At 43.8% G+C, this 23,991-nt stretch overlaps 1 protein-coding gene across 2 annotated transcripts; it reads left to right on the forward strand.

The window, feature by feature from the left end:
- The first annotated feature begins 580 nt into the window (after positions 1 to 580).
- LOC140065470 (uncharacterized) lies at positions 581 to 22,259 on the forward strand. 2 transcript variants are annotated; one of them, XM_072113066.1, is made up of 5 exons: positions 581 to 652; positions 885 to 995; positions 4,940 to 5,080; positions 6,020 to 6,166; positions 21,282 to 22,259. In XM_072113066.1, the coding sequence occupies exons 1-5, from the start codon at positions 601 to 603 to the stop codon at positions 21,482 to 21,484; spliced, it is 654 nt and encodes a 217-aa protein (XP_071969167.1). In that variant the 5' UTR covers positions 581 to 600; the 3' UTR covers positions 21,485 to 22,259. The 2 variants fall into 2 exon arrangements, with proteins under 2 accessions (XP_071969167.1, XP_071969168.1); XM_072113067.1 differs by having other exon boundaries at positions 6,026 to 6,166.
- The last annotated feature ends 1,732 nt before the right edge of the window (positions 22,260 to 23,991 follow it).

Here is a 23,991-nt window from a genome sequence, read left to right on the forward strand (position 1 = left end):
GGGGCTGTATATAACATAACCATGAGGGGGTTGTATAAAAAATAACCATGAGGAGCTGTATATAAAATAACCATGAGGGGGCTGTTTGGTTTTATAAACTAGGGATAATTTAGGGAACAGGAGTTTTAGTTTCTGAATTTTTAATGCCACCACAGAAGTTCACTGCAAAGGGGCCCACTGAGGCTCTGTCGCCCAGGGGCCTACTAAAACCCGGAGCTGACCCTACCTGGATATAAATTCATAATTTCACAGTCCTGCTGCTACTAATAAACACACACAAAGGTTTGATGAGACATAACTCCAGGGTCAATGCCTAACACTGGCTGCAGATTATGTGCTCGAATCTGCTAACTGGATCACTTTAGATTTGGAGGGAAATAGCAGATCAAATTGAGTTACTCCAATTATTTTCTAGAAGGTGCTGTCCCTGCAGCAAACATAGGGTTAACATTCATTACTTTTAGGTTTTATTTTCCAGTGAACAGGGTCTCGATTCCTTGAAATAATAAGAGCCTCCCAGTCTCCACCCAAAGAAAATAAAAGAAGAACTTCCCTTGTGTTTTCACATTTCTCCGGGTACCAGCCATCAGAAGCTGAACCATGACTTCCCTCCCTAGAATTGTGAGCCTCCTCTTAGTTCTTACGGCAAAAAGTAAGTGTTTACAAACAAATAAGATATCATTTTTTTCCTTTGTTAATTGCATTTTTTTATAATAGTAATATAATAAAAAAATATAATAATTGTAAAAATAAATCAAATTTCATGAAAATCCGAAAAATTAATCCCTGTAGTGCAGATCCTCTTCAGTTTATGGTAGGTCCTGTATGTATATATATCCTAATAGTGTGCTAAATGTTGTGACTGATATGTGACATGTCCTTAGGTGCCGCTCTCTTGTGTACGGAGTGTATGTCTCTAACGTCTTCCTCCTGCTCCGGCAGCAGCGTGACTTGTCCGGTAGACTACGTGTGTCAAGCTGAATACATGGAGACTGGTGAGATATAGGATGAAGTTCATTGTTTGATAATGGGCGTCATTTACTAAGGGTCCGAATCGCGTTTTTACGTTGTGTTACCCGAATGTTACCGTTTCGCGACGATTTTCCCTGAATTGGCCCGGGATTTTGACGCACGCGATCGGATTGTGGCGCATCGGCGTCGGCATGCATGCAACGGAAATCGGGGGGCGTGTCCGTCGGAAAACTCGTCGGATTCGGAGAGACCGCCGTATTTTTTTTAAAAAATGTGTCGCTTGACACGCGCTTACCTGCACCCGGCCTGGCTTGGGGAACTTCAGTGAACTCCGACGGAATTCAGTGCAGCAGCGACACCTAGTCGACATCGGGGAACTACCTTAGTGTATCCCGAATCCTCCACAAAGAACGCCCCGCTGGATCGCGAATGGACCGGGTAAGTAAATCTGCCCCATAGTGTTGTAAGACTTTACCGGCGGTCCCCAACTTAAAGACGACCCCAGTTAAAGACGGACCCCTCTGCCCCCTGTGACCTCTGGTGACCTCTCTGGATGTTACTATAGTCCCAGACTGCAATGATCAGCTGTAAAGTGTCTGTAATGAAGCTTTATTGATAATCTTTGGTCCCATTACAGCAAAAAAATTTGAAACTCCAATTGTCACTGGGGCCAAAAAAAACATATTTGTCTAGATTTACCATTATAAAATATACAGTTTCAACTTACATACAAATTCAACTTAAGAAAAAAACAATGGACCCTATCTTGTACGTAACCCGGGGACTGCCCGTATTAACTAAATTATAATAAATATTTTCTGTAAATGAACTATAACAGTTTTATAAGGTTCTATATTTGGAGGCATTTATCAATAGATGTTTTCAACTTATTGGATTGTTATGCAACTTTGGCAGCTGCTCCCTAATGGAATTAAAATGTTTAAAGGAAACCTACCACCATGGATCTACCTATTAAGGTAGATCCGGTGGTAGGTGCATCTACTGTATGTAAGGATAGCCCTTTTTAAGGCTTATCCTTTAGTTCCCTGTATCTTTTGTAATCTTTAATGGTCGTAATATGCAAATTTACCAAAGAGGCTCCTGGGGCGTGGAATAGCCGGAGCTGAGGCTACACGGCGCGGATACTCCACACCCCAGTAGCCTCTTTGATCCTCCTAACCGAACATCTTCAGCGCAGCTACAAGGAGCTGCACGCACACGTCTGCGATGCCGCAGTTTGGAACCGTGGGGGTAGGTTTCCTTTAAACCATTGTATGTGGTCTCCAGAAACATGTGGGTGGTAAACGTTCTAGGTTTAAGGCTGATATATTTTACTGATATGAGGATGGGTTGTAACATAAGAAAAGCTTCCTTCCTCAGAATTCTATCGAAGAACATTATTCGATGTATGGAATATGGAAATATTGTTACCAACAATGTCAATTTTAGCAGGTTAAAGGTTCCAATAGCTTATGGTATGTTGATGCCTTTTGTCAGCATTCTTAAAAATTCCGGTATATATTGTAACTATCGCTATCCCGGCTGTCATAGTGACCGTGGCGTCTATAGGACATTATCGAGATGATCAGCACACTCCATTTAGGGCACATAGGTGCCGGTCATTGCCGTGGCATCCCTGAGGTCCGATGAAGGACCCCAGGGCTGCCTTCAATAGAAGCCTGTAGATGCTTTCTGCAAGATCTAACAGCGCTAATGTCAGCCTATGCAGAATTGTGAAAATTGACCAAATTTCACCAAATGCTCTCTTTTTCATGAATATACATACATCTTTTTCATAAATAGGCATATCGACCAAAAAGGACCACTAACCCGAAATACAACAAGTCACCAAAAATACAATCTCAAAAGTAAATTAAAACATCTTTAAGCTATTACCATATAAAATGACACGTATCAGTTTTGAAAAATAGGACTTGGTCATCAAGCTACAAATGAGCCGGGTCACTAAGGGGTTAATCAATATTAAAAAAAAATATCTAAAACATATTAGGTATCTCCACATTCCCAAATATTTAATCTATCAATACATAATATAATAATCATTTGTAGACTGTAACAAAAAAAAAAACCCTCCAAATCAAAACTGCCATATGGCCAACCAACATGACGAAGACGCCACGTGTCGAAACACGTTGATCGTAACCATATGCTGTTTGCTGTAATGTTTTCAGTGCTACAAGTGAGCCGATTGGATGGCCAATTGGTTGCTCTGACAGGTTTCAGTCTCACAGAGACTTATAGATTAGTCATGGATACCTATCTCTGGAAACCCAGCCATTGGCAGTAAGATTACAATACACGGCAATACAGTGGTAATGTATGAACAATCAGACCCTCTAGGTTTAAATTTCCCTAAGGGGCCTGAAATAATACTGAAAAAAGAAAACAAATATATAAAAAAAAATTAAAATCCCCCCTCCCTTTACCTAGAAAACATATAAAAAAATAAACATGTGAAGTAAAGTCATAAATAGAGATGAGCGAGCACTAAAATGCTTGGGTGCTCGTTATTCCCGATTTCCCGATGCTCGAGTGCTCGTCTCGAATAGCGAGCCCCATTGAAGTCAATGGGAGACCCGAACATTTTATTTATAAAACAGAACATTAAAAGAACAGTGCAAAAAAAAATATCCCAGATGTTTCCTGATGTTTTGCTTGTTAGAACACATTGAAATAACACTATTCCTCACTTTCCAGGTGTGCGCGCGTGTCTCCCGCTAGGTTCGGAGATGTCCGGAACATCTAGAATGTGAAGAATAGTGTTCTTTCAATGTGTTCTGCACTTAAATGCTCCTGTATTCACTGTTTTTAATGCTTTAATTCTATTCTTCACATTGCAGATGTGCGCGTGTATCTCCGAACCTATCAGAAGACACGAGTGCACATCTCCGAACCTAGCGGGAGACACGCGCGCACACCTGCAAAGTGAGGAATAGTGTTATTTCAATGTGTTCTTACAAGTAAAACATCTGCAAACATGTGTAATATTTTTTTTAACAATTAAAATACTTTTATTTAATTTATTTTATTAATTTACTGCTCGATGTTGAGCCGGTGAGATACTCGTCCGAGTAACGAGCCGGTCCAAGTATGCCAATACTCGACCGAGCAGTATACTCGCTCATCTCTAGTCATAAATATGTTAGGTATCGCCATGACCTAAAATGCCTGTTCTATTAAAATGTAAAAAAATTAATTCCGAGCCATGAACCCTGTAATGGAAAATAGCGCTCACATGTCTGAATCAACACGTTTTCAACATTTTTCCATCCATAAATATTTGAATAAAAGATGATCAAACAGTCGTATAGGTCCCAAATTGACATAAATGAACATGTCAGCGCGTTCCCCAAATAAACCTTACACAGGTTCTCGCACATTGAAGTATTAAAGTTATCAGCCAAATTTTCAAAAATTGAAAAAAAAAAATTTCATTTAAAATTTAATTTTTTGTACAAAAGAATGAAATTTTTTAAAATCTACTTCAACCTATATGAATGTTGTATCCCTTTGATTGTACCGACCCAAAGAATAAAGGGGAGGTGTGAGTTACAGCACACGAAGAAAGCCATAAAAGACAAAAGCCACAAGAGCCACATGTTGCAAATGTTTTTTTGTTTTTTTTTTGTTAATTATAACACATTTGGATTTTTTTCTCCAGCTTTCCAGTACATTGCATGGAATAATAAATGATACCAATAAAAATAATATTTGTCCCACATACACATCTGTAAAAATAAAAAAAGTTACGGCCTTTGGAATGAGGGGGGTGGGTAACAAACAGGAACACAAAAAGGTCCTGAGTCCTGAAAGGGTTAAATATTTGGATATGTGAAAGAATGTGACAGAGTTTATAGGGGGCTGGCACTTTGTTATCAGCTTGTTGCCAGGGAACGCTTCTAATAACATTTTTGATCATAAAAAAGCTTCTTAAATTTATTCCTAGATGGGATTAAGACTGTGATCAGGACCTGCGCCCCTTCATCTGAATGTTCCATGAACGGCAGCATGTCCACAATATACGGGAAAGTCAGGACCATCATATTATGTTGTTCTGTTGACAACTGTACTCCTTCTCCTCCTTCATGTAAGTCATCCATGTCTGATTTTTTTGGTATGTCCTGCCCTGTAGGATAGGACAGGACATCATTTATTGACTCAAGGTCCAAGCTCAGTACCTGCTCCAGCATAATAACTTAAAGGGAACCCGTCACCACATTTTTTACAAATACAGATAGTGACAGGTTCCCATAGAGCCCTTGTAACTAACTGACACCTTTATTTTAGTTAAACATTGTTCCCCTTTGATTCCCATATTTTCAACTTTATAGTTTTACCTGGTATCTAAGCATGGCTACAGCGAGTCAAGGTGGGCGTGGCCTACTCGGGTTGAATCCAGCAGCTCTTCTCAAGCCTATCTCTGTATGCAGCTTTAATGTCATGTGACCAGGGTGACATCATTGCAGGTCCTATAGCTTTGGTAACATTAGAAAACTGTACACCAAGCATATATCTCATGAAATCACAGCATATTGTATCACATGAAATCACAGCAGCCTGCATGGAGAGGAGTAGGAGTCCATGGAAGTTGCTGTGATTATTTTATGTGGTCAGATAAGTACACGGAGTAATTTGCTAGTTTTAAGTAGCTTAAGAACCTTTGATGATGTCACTCTGCTCACATGACATTAGCCACAGCCCCTTGACTCGCTCCAAAGATGTATATATACCAGGCAAGATTATAACTCTGATTATATGGGCATCTGAGGGAAACTATTTTTAGCTAAAAGCAGGGGGTCAGATAGTTACTCGGGCTCTACAGGAACCTGCCACTATCTGTATTTGTGAAAAATGTGGTGACAGGTTCCCTTTAAGTGGACAACTTTTCATGTAATCTGATGAAAAAGGAAGGTAATACATGTACCAGTCCATTACTTTAACAAAGATTTATAAACTTTTTAAAAACAATATCTTGTACCTGTCATGAGAATTCATACTCTGTTTCTCCTCTCTTTCTCCAATTTAGTCCCAGTGCCAACACCAGTCTCCACCCCTAATGGAGTGACCTGTAGATCCTGCATGTCTGCTGACTCTACCTGGTGTGACACATCAGATACCATACAATGCACCGGGGATGAGGACATGTGTTTTCTGAGGACCACACAATTAACAGGTAACAAAACCTTTTGTACTTCACTGTAAATGGCCCCATTGTTCTCCTAGATAAGATTTATCAAGAAGTTAAACTATTTATTACCAACTTTATGAGCCCCTTTTTAGCTGCTATCTGGCATTGCAGGCTCACAGTTTTAGCGACTACTGAAAGTTTCTAGTTGTTTGCCAAACTTAAATGTGTTTATGTTGCACAAAATGCAAAATGAAAGACAGGTGGCTAAAGATAGCAAAACAAATCCCAATAATTTTTTAAGCATATCAATGCAAAAAAAAAAAAAAGGGTCAGAACAGGTTGGGCCCCTTTATTCTGAAAATGGGGCATTGGTGACTGGAGACCCAGAGAAGGCGGAGATACTTAATGGGTTTTTTACCTCAGTTTATACAATAGAAGAAAGAACTTCTGACGTGGGTGGTGCCAGTTCAGGTCATGCACCCTGTAATATACTAGACTGGCTAAATGTAGATATTATCCAATCTAAGCTCAATAAAATCAATGTGTACAAAGCTCCTGGACCAAATGGGTTACACCCCAGAGTTCTTAACTAGAGATGAGCGAACACTAAAATGCTCGGGTACTCGTTATTCGAGACGAACTTTTCCCGATGCTCGAGTGCTCGTCTCGAATAATGAGCCCCATTGAAGTCAATAGGAGACTCGAGCATTTTTCAAGGGGACCAAGGCTCTGCACAGGGAAGCTTGGCCAAACACCTGGGAACCTCAGAAAAGGATGGAAACACCACGGAAATGGACAGGAAACAGCAGGGGCAGCATGCATGGATGCCTCTGAGGCTGCATAATCGCAACATTATGCCAAAATTATGGGCAACAGCATGGCCATGACAGAGTGACAGAATGAAGCTAGATAGCATCTAAAACATCCAATAATTGACCCTGACACTATAGGGGACGGCATGCAGAGGCAGCGGCAGCAGCGGCAGGCTAGAGAGTGGCATGGCGACATACCCTAAATGGACTCAGGCTTCAAACCAATGGGTGGCAGAGAGGAACCAAAGGAGGTGAGCAAGAAGCGCTCAAATAATATCGGTACATGATAAAAGTTTGCTAGTATATTTTGTGGATTACACAGCAGGGTGGCGACAAAGTTAACATGGAAGCCATGAAAACAACCCAAAATTCTGCCTGACACAGCTCGTTTGATAAGGGGACCATGTATGGAGGCAGTGAACTAGTAGTAGATTAAAGGTGCTGCAGTTAAAACTATGTTAGTTGGATCTTGGCATGGAGCTGGCGCTCCGCTGCCAGGCGAGCTTTCGCCAATCCAAGCCCCTGTCTCTAGGCTACTCCCCAAACAGCACTTCTAAGAACCTTTTGTATAAGATCAAGTGTAGTAGCGTTCTTATAAGTTTAGGATATGGCGGGTGAGGGGAATGTAAACAGCTGCGCAAGAAGCGCTGAAATAATATCGGTAAATGATAAAAGTTTGCCAGTATTTTTTGTGGATTACACAGCAGGGTGGCGACAAAGTTAACAAGTTTGTTGTGGAAGCCATGAAAACAACCCAAAATTCTGCCTGACACAGCTCGTTTGATAAGGGGACCATGTATGCTTACAGTTCATGCCAGTCGCTGCACTGGCTGCCAGTCTCCTTTCGAATACAGTTTAAAATAATAATAACCCTCATCCATAAAGCTCTGTATAATGCTGCACCCCCCTACCTCTCCTCTCTTATCTCAGTCTATCGCCCAACCCGTGCTCTTAGAACCGCCAGTGATCTTAGATTAACCTCTACCCTAGTGCGGACCTCCCACTCGCGTCTCCAAGACTTCTCTAGAGCTGCACCAATTCTATGGAATGCTCTGCCCCGGACTATCAGACTAATACCTAACCTCCAAAGTTTCAAACGTGCTCTTAAAACCCATTTCTTTAGGCAAGCCTATAACACTCATTAACTGCATGAAGTTTTAACTCTTCTACTAACCCGTCCTGTGTCGTCCTCCCATCTGTTATCCAGCAACCAACAGGCACCAGACTTCTCTGCAGTCCCATTCACCCTGGACCTGGTATATAAGATGACGGCTGAGTGGTTCAAGCGACAGCAATTCCATTTATTATATTTTTTTCTATTCCCTAAGAAGAATGGCTTGACCATTAAATATTCTTTTACCTCGTGTTACCCCATCATCTTCATAAACCGTAAGCTCTGGCGAGCAGGGACCTCACTCCTGTTGTTCCATACAAATGTTGTGCTCTGTTACATTACATTTGTATTTGTTTCCTATGATTTGTAAAGCGCTACAGAATATGATGACGCTATATAAATAAAGATTATTATTATTATTATTATGGAGGCAGTGAACTAGTAGTAGATTAAAGGTGCTGCAACTATGCTAGTTGGATCTTGGGATGGAGCTGGCGCTCCGCTGCCAGGCGAGCTTTTGCCAATCCAAGCCCCTGTCTCTAGGCTACTCCCCAAACAGCACTTCTAAGAACCTTTTGTATAAGATCAAGTGTAGTAGCGTTCTTATAAGTTTAGGATATGGCGGGTGAGGGGAATGTAAACAGATGCGCAAGAAGCGCTGAAATAATATCCCTAAATGGTAAAAGTTTGCAAGTATATTTTGTGGATTACACAGCAGGGTGGCGACAAAGTTAACAACTTTGATGTGGAATGCCCTGTAATAGCTCTTGGGCGGTGTGCCTTTTATCGCCTAGGCTCAGCAGTTTCAGCACCGCCTGCTGTCGCTTAGCGACGGCACTGCTGCTGTGCCTAGAGCTACCGACTGATGGCGCCATGCCCACGGATGGTAATTCGGAGGAGGAGGAGGTGGAGGAGGGGTGGGAGGAGGTATAGTAGGCCTTTGAGACCTGGACCGAGGTAGGCCCCGCAATTCTCTGCGTCGGCAGTATATGACCAGCCCCAGGGTCAGACTCGGTCCCAGCCTGCACCAAGTTAAGTGTAGTAGCGTTCTTATAAGTTTGGGATATGGCGGGTGAGGGGAATGTAAACAGATGCGCAAGAAGCGCATGATGCGCATGGAGCTGGCGCTCCGCTGCCAGGCGAGCTTTCGCCAATCCAAGCCCCTGTCTCTAGGCTACTCCCCAAACAGCACTTCTAAGAACCTTTTGTATAAGATCAAGTGTAGTAGCGTTCTTATAAGTTTAGGATATGCCGGGTGAGGGGAATGTAAACAGATGCGCAAGAAGCGCTGAAATAATATCCCTAAATGGTAAAAGTTTGCCAGTACATTTTGTGGATAACACAGCAGGGTGGCGATAAAGTTAACAACTTTGATGTGGAATCCATGAAAACAACCCAAATTTCTGCCTGACACACCTCGTTTGATAAAGGGACGATGTATGGAGGCAGCTATATGGACGACTTTTGGAGGTAGCAATGGAGACAACGTGTGGAGGCTGCTATGGAGACAATTTAATTTGGATAGTGCCTGTATGTGGCAGTCCCAAACATTTTTCAAACCAGAGGAGCAGGTAGGTGGCCCTCCAGTAAAATGGAATAGATTGAGTGCCTGTATGTGGCAGTCCCAAAAATTTTTCAAACCAGAGGAGCAGGTAGGTGGCCCTCCAGTAAAATGGAATAGATTGAGTGCCTGTATGTGGCAGTCCCAAAAATGTTTTAAAACAGAGGACCGGGTAGGTGGCCCTCCAGTAAAATGGAATAGATTGAGTGCCTGTATGTGGCAGTCCCAAAAATTTTTCAAACCAGAGGAGCAGGTAGGTGGCCCTCCAGTAAAATGGAATAGATTGAGTGCCTGTATGTGGCAGTCCCAAAAATGTTTCAAACCAGAGGAGCAGGTAGGTGGCCCTGCAGTAAAATGGAATAGATTGAGTGCCTGTATGTGGCAGTCCCAAAAATTTTTCAAACCAGAGGAGCAGGTAGGTGGCCCTCCAGTAAAATGGAATAGATTGAGTGCCTGTATGTGGCAGTCCCAAAAATGTTTCAAACCAGAGGAGCAGGTAGGTGGCCCTGCAGTAAAATGGAATAGATTGAGTGCCTGTATGTGGCAGTCCCAAAAATTTTTCAAACCAGAGGAGCAGGTAGGTGGCCCTCCAGTAAAATGGAATAGATTGAGTGCCTGTATGTGGCAGTCCCAAAAATTTTTTAAAACAGAGGACCGGGTAGGTGGCCCTCCAGTAAAATGGAATAGATTGAGTGCCTGTATGTGGCAGTCCCAAAAATTTTTCAAACCAGAGGAGCAGGTAGGTGGCCCTCCAGTAAAATGGAATAGATTGAGTGCCTGTATGTGGCAGTCCCAAAAATGTTTCAAACCAGAGGAGCAGGTAGGTGGCCCTGCAGTAAAATGGAATAGATTGAGTGCCTGTATGTGGCAGTCCCAAAAATTTTTCAAACCAGAGGAGCAGGTAGGTGGCCCTCCAGTAAAATGGAATAGATTGAGTGCCTGTATGTGGCAGTCCCAAAAATGTTTCAAACCAGAGGAGCAGGTAGGTGGCCCTGCAGTAAAATGGAATAGATTGAGTGCCTGTATGTGGCAGTCCCAAAAATTTTTCAAACCAGAGGAGCAGGTAGGTGGCCCTCCAGTAAAATGGAATAGATTGAGTGCCTGTATGTGGCAGTCCCAAAAATGTTTCAAACCAGAGGAGCAGGTAGGTGGCCCTGCAGTAAAATGGAATAGATTGAGTGCCTGTATGTGGCAGTCCCAAAAATTTTTCAAACCAGAGGAGCAGGTAGGTGGCCCTCCAGTAAAATGGAATAGATTGAGTGCCTGTATGTGGCAGTCCCAAAAATTTTTTAAAACAGAGGACCGGGTAGGTGGCCCTCCAGTAAAATGGAATAGATTGAGTGCCTGTATGTGGCAGTCCCAAAAATTTTTCAAACCAGAGGAGCAGGTAGGTGGCCCTCCAGTAAAATGGAATAGATTGAGTGCCTGTATGTGGCAGTCCCAAAAATGTTTCAAACCAGAGGAGCAGGTAGGTGGCCCTGCAGTAAAATGGAATAGATTGAGTGCCTGTATGTGGCAGTCCCAAAAATTTTTCAAACCAGAGGAGCAGGTAGGTGGCCCTCCAGTAAAATGGAATAGATTGAGTGCCTGTATGTGGCAGTCCCAAAAATGTTTCAAACCAGAGGAGCAGGTAGGTGGCCCTGCAGTAAAATGGAATAGATTGAGTGCCTGTATGTGGCAGTCCCAAAAATTTTTCAAACCAGAGGAGCAGGTAGGTGGCCCTCCAGTAAAATGGAATAGATTGAGTGCCTGTATGTGGCAGTCCCAAAAATGTTTCAAACCAGAGGAGCAGGTAGGTGGCCCTGCAGTAAAATGGAATAGATTGAGTGCCTGTATGTGGCAGTCCCAAAAATTTTTCAAACCAGAGGAGCAGGTAGGTGGCCCTCCAGTAAAATGGAATAGATTGAGTGCCTGTATGTGGCACCCACAAAAATTGTTTCAAACAGAGGACCGGGTAGGTGGCCCTCCAGAAAAATTAAATGCATGAAGTACTATAGCAAGAGCCAGTGGGCCCTGTCAAAAAATAGCCATTTTCCTCTGCTTTACTGTACAAAGAGGAGGAGAAGGAGGAAAATGAGGAGGAGGAGGAGTGGATCAATTATTCAGGTTGAGCTTCCTTCACCTGGTGGAGATTGGAAATTCTGAGAAATCCAGCCTTTATTCATTTTAATAAGCGTCAGCCTGTCAGCGCTGTCAGTCGACAGGCGTGTACGCTTATCGGTGATGATGCCACCAGCTGCACTGAAAACCCGCTCGGACAAGACGCTAGCGGCAGGGCAGGCAAGAACCTCCAAGGCGTACAGCGCCAGTTCGTGCCACATGTCCAGCTTTGAAACCCAGTAGTTGTAGGGAGCTGTGTGATCATTTAGGACGATGGTATGGTCAGCTACGTACTCCCTCACCATCTTTCTGTAAAGATCAGCCCTACTCTGCCGAGACTGGGGACAGGTGACAGTGTCTTGCTGGGGTGACATAAAGCTGGCAAAAGCCTTGTAAAGCGTACCCTTGCCAGTGCTGGACAAGCTGCCTGCTCGCCTACTCTCCCTCGCTACTTGTCCCGCAGAACTACGCACTCTGCCGCTAGCGCTGTCAGAAGGGAAATACTGTTTCAGCTTGTGCACCAGGGCCTGCTGGTATTCATGCATTCTCACACTCCTTTCCTCTGCAGGGATGAGAGTGGGAAGATTTTGCTTGTACCGTGGGTCCAGGAGAGTGAACACCCAGTAATCGGTGCTGGAATAAATTCTTTGAACGCGAGGGTCACGGGATAGGCAGCCTAGCATGAAATCTGCCATATGCGCCAGAGTACCAACGCGTAAGAATTCACTCCCCTCACTGGCCTGACTGTCCATTTCCTCCTCCTCCAACTCCTCCAACTCCTCTTCTTCTGCCCATACACGCTGAACAGTGAAGGACTCAACAATGGTCCCCTCTTGTGTCTCGCCAACATTCTCCTCCTCTTCCTCCTCATCCTCCTCCACCTCCTCCGATATGCGCTGAGAAACAGACCTGAGGGTGCTTTGGCTATCAACAAGGGAATATTCTTCCCCTGTCTCTTGTGACGAGCGCAAAGCTTCCGACTTCATGCTGACCAGAGAGTTTTTCAACAGGCCAAGCAGCGGGATGGTGAGGCTGATGATGGCGGCATCGCCACTGACCATCTGTGTTGACTCCTCAAAGTTACTCAGCACCTGACAGATATCAGACATCCACGTCCACTCCTCATTGTAGACTTGAGGAAGCTGACTGACCTGACTACCAGTTCTGGTGGAAGTTGACATCTGGCAGTCTACAATCGCTCTGCGCTGCTGGTAAACTCTGGATAACATGGTCAGTGTTGAATTCCACCTCGTGGGCACGTCGCACAACAGTCGGTGAGCGGGCAGTTGGAGGCGGCGCTGCGCTGCCCTGAGAGTGGCAGCATCTGGGCTGGACTTCCTGAAATGCGCACAGATGCGGCGCACCTTCGTGAGCAAATCAGACAGATTGGGGTATGTCTTGAGGAAACGCTGAACTATCAGATTTAACACATGGGCCAGGCATGGCACATGTGTCAGTCTGCCGAGTTGCAGAGCCGCCACCAGGTTACGGCCGTTGTCACACACAACCATTCCCGGCTTGAGGTTCAGCGGTGCCAGCCACAGATCAGTCTGCGCCGTGATGCCCTGTAATAGCTCTTGGGCGGTGTGCCTTTTGTCGCCTAGGCTCAGCAGTTTGAGCACCGCCTGCTGTCGCTTAGCGACGGCACTGCTGCTGTGCCTAGAGCTACCGACTGATGGCACCGTGCCCACGGATGGTAGTTCGGAGGAGGAGGTGGAGGAGGGGTGGGAGGAGGAGGAGGCATAGTAGGCCTGAAACACCTGGACCGAGGTAGGCCCCGCAATCCTCGGCGTCGGCAGTATATGAGCAGCCCCAGGGTCAGACTCGGTCCCAGCCTCCACCAAGTTAACCCAATGTGCCGTCAGCGATATATAGTGGCCCTGCCCGGCAGCACTCGTCCACGTGTCCGTGGTCAGGTGGACCTTGTCAGAAACGGCGTTGGTCAGGGCACGGATGATGTTGTCTGACACGTGCTGGTGCAGGGCTGGGACGGCACATCGGGAAAAGTAGTGGCGACTGGGGACCGAATACCGAGGGGCGGCCGCCGCCATGAGGTTGCGAAAGGCCTCGGTCTCTACTAGCCTATAGGGCAGCATCTCCAGGCTAAGCAATCTGGAGATGTGCACATTAAGGGCTTGGGCGTGCGGGTGGGTTGCACTATATTTGCGTTTCCGCTCCAGCGTCTGGGGTATGGAGAGCTGAACGCTGGTGGATGCTGTGGAGGATAGTGGAGGCGACGATGGGGTTTTTGTGGCAGGGTCCTGGGCAGGGGGCTGACTAGCAGCTGACACAGGGGAAGGAGCAGTGGTGTGCACGGCCGGAGGTGAACGGGCTTGTTGCCACTGAGTGGGGTGTTTAGCATTCATATGCCTGCGCATACTGGTGGTAGTTAAGCTAGTAGTGGTGGAACCCCTGCTGAGCCTGGTTTGGCAAATGTTGCACACCACAGTCCGTCGGTCATCCGGTGTTTCCTTAAAGAACCTCCAGACTTCTGAAGATCTAGCCCTCGCCGCAAGAGCCCTCGCCACGGGAGCTTCACTAGTTGACACATTTGGCGCTGATGCACCAGCTCTGGCCCTGCCTCTCCTTCTGGCCTCTTCCAACCTGTTCTGGTCGAGGACTCTCCTCCGTCTCAGAAGCACTGTGTTCACCCGGCCTCTCAACCCAGCTTGGGTCTGTCACCTCATCATCCTCCGATCCCTCAGTCTGCTCCCCCCTCGGACTTCCTGCCCTGACAACAACTTCCCCACTGTCTGACAACCGTGTCTCCTCATCGTCGGACACCTCTTTACACACTTCCACTACGTCAAGAAGGTCATCATCACCCACAGACTGTGACTGGTGGAAAACCTGGGCATCGGAAAATTGCTCAGCAGCAACCGGACAAGTGGTTTGTGACTGTGGGAAGGGTCCAGAAAACAGTTCCTCAGAGTATGCCGGTTCAAATGCCAAATTTTCCTGGGAGGGGGCAGACTGGGGGGGAGGAGGCTGAGGTGCAGGAGCTGGAGGAGTGGCGATTTCGGTGACATGGGTGGACTGCGTGGAAGACTGACTGGTGGTGGACAAATTGCTCGAAGCATTGTCAGCAATCCACGACATCACCTGTTCGCACTGTTCTGGCCTCAACAGTGCTCTACCACGAGTCCCAGTAACTTCAGACATGAACCTAGGGAGTGTAGCTCTGCGGCGTTCCCCTGCTCCCTCATCAGCAGGTGGTGTCTCACCCCGCCCAGGACCACGGCCTCTGACCCCTGCAGTAGTTGGACGCCCACGTCCCCGCCCTCGTCCTCTACCCCTAGCCCTCGGGTTAAACATTTTTAAAATGAGAGTTATAACTTTATTTTTTTTTTAACTTTTTTTTGTTTTTTTTTTGTGTTTTTTGTTTTTTTTTGTGTTTTTTGTTTTTTTTTGAGTTTTTAAAACCAAACAATGCTATCCTATTGCTATGGCTATTTTCTAGCCAAGTATCAAAGCACACTACTATGCCAGATGAGATGACACTGAGTTAGTGCCTAATTGAAATCCAACCCCTACTAAATTTTCCCACTTCGGTCTTTGCTATGGATATGTGCGTCACTAAGCGCAGAACACAGCGGTCGCAAGTCTCACTACAAATTGCTCAGAATTGGCTAGTACATGCACTGCAGAAAGTACAGCCACCAGCAGATCAACCAGAAATCAAATATATAGAACGCTACTGTAGGCGTAAGTAAGCTCTTTGTATTCTCCTATGGCTATTTTCTAGCCAAGTATCAAAGCACACTACTATGCCAGATGAGATGACACTGAGTTAGTGCCTAATTGAAATCCAACCCCTACTAAATTTTCCCACTTCGGTCTTTGCTATGGATATGTGTGCCACTAAGAGCTAAACACAACGGTAGCAAGTCCCCCTGCTAATTCCTCACAAAATGGTACTAGATGCAAATTAAAATAAAAAAAGTATAACGTTATTGTAGCCCTAAGAAGGGCTGTTGGGTTCTTGGAGAATCACTCCTGCCTAACAGTAAGCTAATAGAACACCCTAACGCTTTCCCTGACCAGCAGCAGCTCTCTCCCTAGCGGCATCCAGACACAGAATGATCCGAGCAGCGCGGGCAGCGGCTAGTCTATCCCAGGGTCACCTGATCTGGCCAGCCAACCACTGCTATCGACGTGTAAGGGTACCACGTCATGCTGGGTGGAGTGCAGAGTCTCCTGGCTTGTGATTGGCTCTGTTTCTGGCCGCCAAAAAGCAAAACGGCGGGAGCTGCCATTTTCTCGAGCGGACGAAGTATTCGTCCGAGCAACGAGCAGTTTCGAGTACCCTAATGCTCGACCGAGCATCAAGCTCGGACGAGCATGTTCGCTCATCTCTATTCTTAACCCCTTAAGGACGCAGCCTGTTTGCAGGTTAAGGCTCGCAACTTTTTTTTGAAATTTGACCAGTGTCTCTTCCTGTGGTAATAACTTTTGAACGCTGTTACTTATCAAAGCGATTCTGAGATTGTTTTTTCCCCACATGTTGTACTTCATTTTAGTGGTAAATTTTGGCTGATAAGTTTTGCGTTTATTTACAAAAAAAAGAAAAAAATGATGAATTTTTAGAAAAATTTGCCATTTTCGAAATTCTAAATCATTGCGTTTTCAGGCAGATAGATTTACCACCTAAATAACTTGCAGAATAACATTTCCCATTTGTCTACTTTACATTTTCATAATTTCTGAAATGTTTGGATAATTTATTTTGCCGTCACGCGGCCTACAAATCGAATAGCGATTTTCCGTATTTTCGGAATTGACTATTTTGGGGATAAATACTGTTTGAAATCAAATTTTACATATTTAGCAACAAAACCCCCTATATAACCAACCCATTTTCAAATCTGCACCCCTCAAACTATCAGAAACAGCATTTACAAAGATTGTTAACCCCTTGAGATCTTCATAGTAATTGAATCAAAATGGCGGTGAAATTTAGAAATTTCAAATTTATCAAATTTTGTCGGTTATACGTTCATTTAGCCCTAAAATTTACACATTTCCAAAAGATAAAAAGAGAAAACTCACCATAAAATTTGTTCTACAATTTCTCCTGAGTGCAGCGACCCCCCACACGTGGCCGTTACTTGTGTTATGGGGGCACAGCGAGGCGCAGAAGGGAAGGAGCACCCTGCTGCTGCCAGGATTTTAGTTTTCTGGTTGCCCCCTTTTGAAGGCTATAAAATTTTCGCTTTTCCGTTATTTGGGCCATGTGACGGCATTTTTTTTGCGGGACGAGATGCTTTTTCCAGTGTTACCATTTTGGGGTTGGTATCACCTATTGTTGAAAATTTTGGAACTTTTTTTGAGGTCATGAGTAGAAAAGCATCAATTCTGTACTGGATTTTTTTACTTTTTTTTTTTCCGTGTTCACCGTATATCCTAATAATCCTGTTATCTTTATTCTATGGGTCGATACGATTACGGGGATACCAGACATGAATATTTTTTCTTATGTTTTACTAAATTTGCCAAATAAAACCCTAATGTGGGGAAAAATCTATCATTTTTGCATCGCCGTCTTCCAAGTGGCATAACATTGTTACGTTTTTGGCTACAGAGCTGGTTGATGGCTTGTTTTTTGCGGGACATGTTGTTCTTTGCAACAATATCATTCTGGAGTACATATGTTTTGTTGATCACTTTTTATTGCATTTTTAGTGGGATATAATAGGTAAAAATCATAATTTTTGGCGGGTTTTTGACGTTTTTTTTTTACGGCGTTCATCATATGGGTTCAATAGTTATTTCGTTTTATTCTATGGATTGTTACGGATGCGGTGATACTATATATGTTGGGTTTGTGTTATGATTTAGACTTTTTTGAGCGTTATATGTCTCTTTATATGTTTTGGGGCTTATGGGCATTTTTAGTGATTTATAAAGTAATTTTTTATTGAAAAACATTTTTTTTTACATTTTTTACTTGATCCACCATGGGATATGAACAAGCAATCATCTGATTGCTTGTTCTTGATAATACTCTGCAATACTAATGTATTGCAGGGTATTATCAGTGCCAGCCTATGCAGATGCATAGGCTGACACTTTGCCTTTAAGATGACGTCACAGACGCCATCTTAAAGGTAAACCCTCCAGGCTTCTCTGGGGTCCCGATCGGACCCCAGAGGAGCCAAAACAGCGATCGCCCCCCCCCGAAAACGGTGCGGGGGGGCCGATCGTGGGGTAAAGACCCCCAGAAGGCATGTTAAATGCCACGGTCGCGTTGACCGCGGCATTTAACGGGTTAAACACCCGCGATCGGAGCCCACTCCGACCGCGGGTGTTAGCCGGGGATGTCAGCGGTAGATTACCGCTGAAATCCCGCGGCTAGCGATGCCGGTTCGGCTGCTATACAGCGCTGAACCGGCATCGTCTCTGCGCCGTAGCTGTACTGCGCTGAGCGCTAATCGCGGGACTCAGCGCAGTACAGCTACGGCGCAGAGCGCTAAGTGGTTAAAGAACTCAGTTCTGTTATTGCTGTACCGCTGTCTAAAATCTTCAGGGATTCCGTAATGTCTGGTGTGGTGCCAAGTGACTGGCGCAAGGCAAATGTGGTGCCAACATATAAAAAGGGCTCTAGAACTTCGCCAGGCAATTACAGGCCTGTAAGCTTAACTTAAATATTGGAAGGGTTAGTAAAAGACTATATACTGGAGTATGTGACATCTTATGGTTTAATAAGTGACAGCCAGCGAGGGGTTACCAAGAATAGAAGTTGTCAAACTAACCTTATCTGCTTCTATGAAGAGGTGAGCAGGTGCCTGGATGGAGGAGCAGCTGTGGATATTGTGTTCTTGGACTTTGCAAAGGCATTTGACACTGTCCCTCATAGACGCCTGATGGGTAAAATTAGGGCTATTGGTTTGGCAGAAATCATTTGCAATTGGATTGAGAACTGGCTAATGGATCGTATCCAGAGAGTTGTGGTCAATGATTCCTACTCGGAATGGTTACCAGTTATGAGTGATGTACCCCAAGGTTCTGTGCTTGGCCCACTACTATTTAATATATTTATTAATGATATAGAGGTAGGAATTAATAGCACTGCGTCTATTTTTGCAGATGACACCAAACTGTGTAGTGTAATACAGTCTATGGCGGATGTTCATAGGCTGCAGGGTGACTTGGACAAACTGAATGTTTGGTCGTCCACTTGGCAAATGAGGTTCAATGTGGATAAATGTAAGGTTATGCACCTGGGGGCTAATGATCCAAAAGCAAAATATGTCCTTGGGGGAGTAAATCTGGAAGAGTCCCTTGTTGAGAAGGACCTGGGGGTACTAGTAGATCATAAATTGAATAACAGCATGCAATGTCAATCAGCTGCCTCTAAAGCTAGTAGGATCTTGTCATGTATCAGTGGTCTGGACTCTGGGGATAGAGATGTAATATTACCACTGTACAAGGCACTGGTTCGGCCACACCTGGAATATGCTGTCCAGTTCTGGGCACCGGTCCATAAAAAGGATGCCCTGGAGCTGGAGAGGGTTCAACATAGAGCCACAAAAATGATAAGGGGTATGGAGGGTCTTAGTTATGAGAAAAGATTAAAACAACTAGATTTATTTAGTCTGGAAAAGAGACGACTACGAGGGGACATGATTAATTTCTATAAATATATGAATGGTCCATACAAAAAATATGGTGGTAAGTTGTTTCAGATTAAATCAAATCAAAAGACGAGGGGGCACTGTCTCCGTCTGGAGAAAACAAGGTTTAATCACTGGAGGCGACAGGGCTTTTTTACCATGAGAACTGTCAATCTGTGGAATAGCCTGCCTCAGGCGCTGGTCACAGCAGGGACAGCGGAGAGCTACAAGAAGGATCTAGATTAGAGATGAGCGAGCACTAAAATGCTCGGGTGCTCGTTATTCAAGACAAACTTTTCCCGATGCTCGAGTGCTCGTCTCGAATAACGAGCCCCATTGAAGTCAATGGGAGACTCGAGCATTTTTTTTGCTAAAACAGAACAGTAAAAGAACACAGTGCTTAATTACATATTCCAGATGTTTCCTGATGTTTTGCTTGTTAGAACACATTGAAATAACACTATTCCTCACTTTGCAGGTGTGCGCACGTGTCTCCCGCTAGTTTCGGAGATGTCCGTAACATCTGGAATGTGAAGAATAGTGTTCTTTCAATGTGTTCTGCACTTAAATGCTCCTGAATTCACTGTTTTTAATGTTTTAATTCTATTCTTCACTTTGCAGGTGTGCGCGCGTATCTCCGAACCGGAAGACACGTGCAAAAGACACGTGAAGAATAGAATAAAAACATTAAAAACAGTGAATACAGGAGCATTTAAGTGCAGAACACATTGAAAGAACAATATTCCTCACATTCCAGATGTTCCGAACATCTCCGAACTTAGCGGGAGACACGCGCGAACACCTGCAATGTGAAGAATAGTGTTATTTCAATGTGTTCTTACAAGCAAAACATCAGGAAACATCTGGAATATTTTATTAAACAATAAAAACACTGTTCTTCACTTAATTTAATGCTCGATCGCGAGCAGGGGAAATACTTGTCCGAGTAACGAGCCGGTCCGAGTATGCTAATACTCCACCCAGCAGTATACTCACTCATCTCTAGTCTAGATGCCTTTTTACACCTAAATAACATTGATGGTTATGTTATATAGAATTGTTTCCCCTAAATCCCTTCCACATCCAATCCCTTCCCTTCCTTGGTTGAACTTGATGGACATGTGTCTTTTCTCAACCGTATAAATTATGAAACTATGAAGTGTATCTTTACTTTTCACTGTGACTTTTGCTGTCGTTTCTCAGGTACACCTTGGTCTGCACTTTGTGCTCTATGTATCTTTATTTTCCAGATGTTCCATGCACCTTTTCACTAATGTGTCACTTTTTTGCATATTTTTGTGACTTTTAAGATATTTTATATATTTATATATTTTATACTTTTTAAACCTGCGCCTGGTGAAGGGCAGGTGCAGAGGAAGGATTTTTTTCCATGGACTCTGTTTTAACATGTAAATTGTATTTATTATTTTCCATGCTTTAAACGTTTAACATTTTGCACATAAACCTGTTGGGCATTGAAAGTGTGGGCTGTGTTTTTTTTTAATTATTAGATTTTTACTTTCACATTTTATGAAAATGTATTGGTTACTTCTGAGGGTGAGGTCACACGTGGCATTAATGCATGTGCTTTCAAGTGCATCAGTTGAGAAGAGCAGATTTGCCTTATTACATTGCTGTGAACATGGTGTTTACAAATCACATGCATCTACGCAATGTTAACAAATATATTAACACTGTGTTAACACACATGCTTGTTAGTACCCCATTAACAAACTGCACTTTGTAGACACATGCGTTAACACCACGTGTGACCGCAGCCTCATATGTTGTCGTCTCACTGGGGTGTAACTACAGTGCTTAAAAACGCAGGACACAACCTCAAATCCAAAATTTACAGTAGTGTCCACTACATGTCCCCCCATGTGTCCCCCATACATGTCACCCATTGTCTAGTATAAAATATGACATAATGAGGAAAATCTTATTTGAATCTTTTCAGGATCCAAGTCAATGGACGATGGCCAATCAGCTCTTCGGGGATGTGCAACAAAATCTCTCTGTGACTTTGGCAGCCGGTCTAAAACTATTCAAGGCGCAACAATCAGTTCCAATTACATCTGCACCAGTGATGGAATAAGCGTCCATGAGGTCCTCCTGACTCCGGCCATTGTGTGTCTTCTACTGCTGAAAGTCTTCTTCTAACACTTCTCTTGGATGAATGTAGCAAGGGAAATATTTCTTAGCTAAAATATCTATATTCTCATCTAATGATGTTACATTTTACGTGGAATGTTTAACTTGCTTTGCACACAGCTTCATATTTTAAATTTGACACTTTTTATACTTTGGTCCAAAAAAGTTGAGTTTTTTCAGTCACTTTTATTAAATGCATTGAATACATCGGCCAACATTTTTTAAAGACTAGGTGCAGTTTGCCTGTAAAGGGTGCAGGGTACACCGGATTCATGATTTGTGGGGCACGTTCTTCATAAATCAGGCACACCCTGTACTGCACCGACAGCGTGACCGTTCTATTATTGGTGCACCTTTGTGCGTGACACAATTCTGTTGGACTCGGAGCATGCACCGGAATGCAGCTTTAGGTTTTAGAAATTTGTGTTGCGTCGTGTACAGTGTAGACACAGACACTTTATACATACATGTGCAAGCAGTTTGGATGTTCTGTATACAGACGGTCCCCTACTTAAGGACACCCGACTTACAGATGATCCCTAGTTACAGACGGATCCCTCTGCCCCCTGTGACCTCTGGTGACCTCTCTGGATGTTACTATAGTCCCAGACTGCAATGATCAGCTGTAAGGTGTCTGTAATGAAGCTTTATTGATAATCCTTGGTCCAATTACAGCAAAAAAAGTAAAAACACCAATTGTAAGTGGGGCAAAAAAAAATTTGGGCTGGATCTACAATTATAAATTATTCAGTTCGAACAAACCTATAGAACCTATCCTTTATGTAACCCGGGACTTCCTGTAAATATAAATAGGCCTGTAAAATAATAGAATTTTTAGGAAAATCTGGAAAATTGCTGATTGATTTTCAAGCCTCCTAACATCCTAATAAAATAAAATAACACAAATTAAAATATGTCAACGTAAAGCAGATGTATGGGTAATGTTTGTTAGTAACCGATTGGGGAGGTCAGACTAACCGTGTGATGAGCATAACATTTAGAAATCAGAAATTCCCAATTTCTTTTAACAATTTCACCAAATTGAAAAATTTTTCATAAATAAATGCAAAACATTTTAACCAAAAATAAAGCACTAAGGTGAAGTACAACATGTCCCAAAAAGCAATCTGAAAATAACATTGATAAGTTACACATGGCAGATTTGAAATATCAGACCGGGTCCATAAAGGACATCTACCACCACATGGTGGTAGAGTGTCCTAGATAGGCTGCTCGTTACGTCTAGGAGATGGGGAGACTGTGTTTTACATGTATTTTGGCTTCTTTATTGCTGAAATAATAACTTTGTAAAAGTGCTGGAAGTGCTCATACTGATGGCGCCCGACTTTAATATATTCACGCCCCCCCGCTGCAACCCTCCTTCTGCTGTCGGCTGGGGAACTAATAGAGAGCACATGCCCCGGTCTCTCCACGCACCGGCTCTGACATCACCGGCCGGATAATAGTTCCCCAGCAGGTGGCAGGAGGAGGCTTACAGCAGGGGGTTTGCATAAATTAAATTCCGTGGAAGCTGAGAGGTGCTCGGGGCCACCAGCCTGAGAGCCTCCGGCACCTTAACAAGGTCATTATTTTGGCTATAAAGAAGCCTAAATACATGTAAAACATGGTCCCTCCATCCACTAGACGTAAAATGCAGCCTATTTAGGACATTCTACCACCAGTACTCTGGTGGAAGATGTCCTTTAAGGTGAAAACGAGCTGGGTCCTTATGGGGTTTAATAATAATGGGTCGAGCACAGAACCCTGGGGTACACCATTTATAACTGGTGACAAGTGATGAACAGACCCACCAGTATTTGGGTCCAACAGGACCAAAAGTCCGTGTTCATGGACATGGACCCGAATGTGAACACCCATTGTGGGGGATTAAGGAAATCCATCATGAAACCAGGGACATTACATATAGATACAGGCACAGACTGGTAATCTTCTTATATTTGTTATCCATGGGCTCCTTCCTTCTACAATCAACTTTTAAAATTATGCAAATGAGCCAAAAGGCTATGAGTATGTTATCAGAAACCCTCCATGCTGAAGACCCAAAGGCTGTTACACTGTGCAGAGCAGGTTTCACTCTCACAATCCCCATTGCACTTCCTGAAATCAGTAATGAGCATACAGTAAGTGTGTGTGTGTGTGTGTGGGGGGGGGGGGTGGGATTTGTGTAACAGCCTCTAAAGGGGGTCTGGTAACACACACATAGCCCTTCCAAATCATTAGCATAATTTAACTGTTAATTTTAGTAGGAAAGAGGCCATGGATAACAAATATAAGAAGATACTGGATCTAAGAGTAATGTCCCTGGTTTATCAGGATGGATTTTGATGGTAGATTTCCTTTAACCCTTTCAAGGCTAAACCTTGCCTGATGTTTTTCGATGCTATCTTCTGCTTTTAGTTAAGCAAAAACAGAAATTTGGCAAACATGCTAAATTTTCTTCTTTTCAGGCAGATAGGCATAGCAACCGAATAACTTCATAACTAACATCTCCTTGA

This window comes from Engystomops pustulosus, chromosome 6 (genome assembly GCF_040894005.1).
Source record: "Engystomops pustulosus chromosome 6, aEngPut4.maternal, whole genome shotgun sequence".
Lineage (NCBI taxonomy): Eukaryota > Metazoa > Chordata > Amphibia > Anura > Leptodactylidae > Engystomops > Engystomops pustulosus.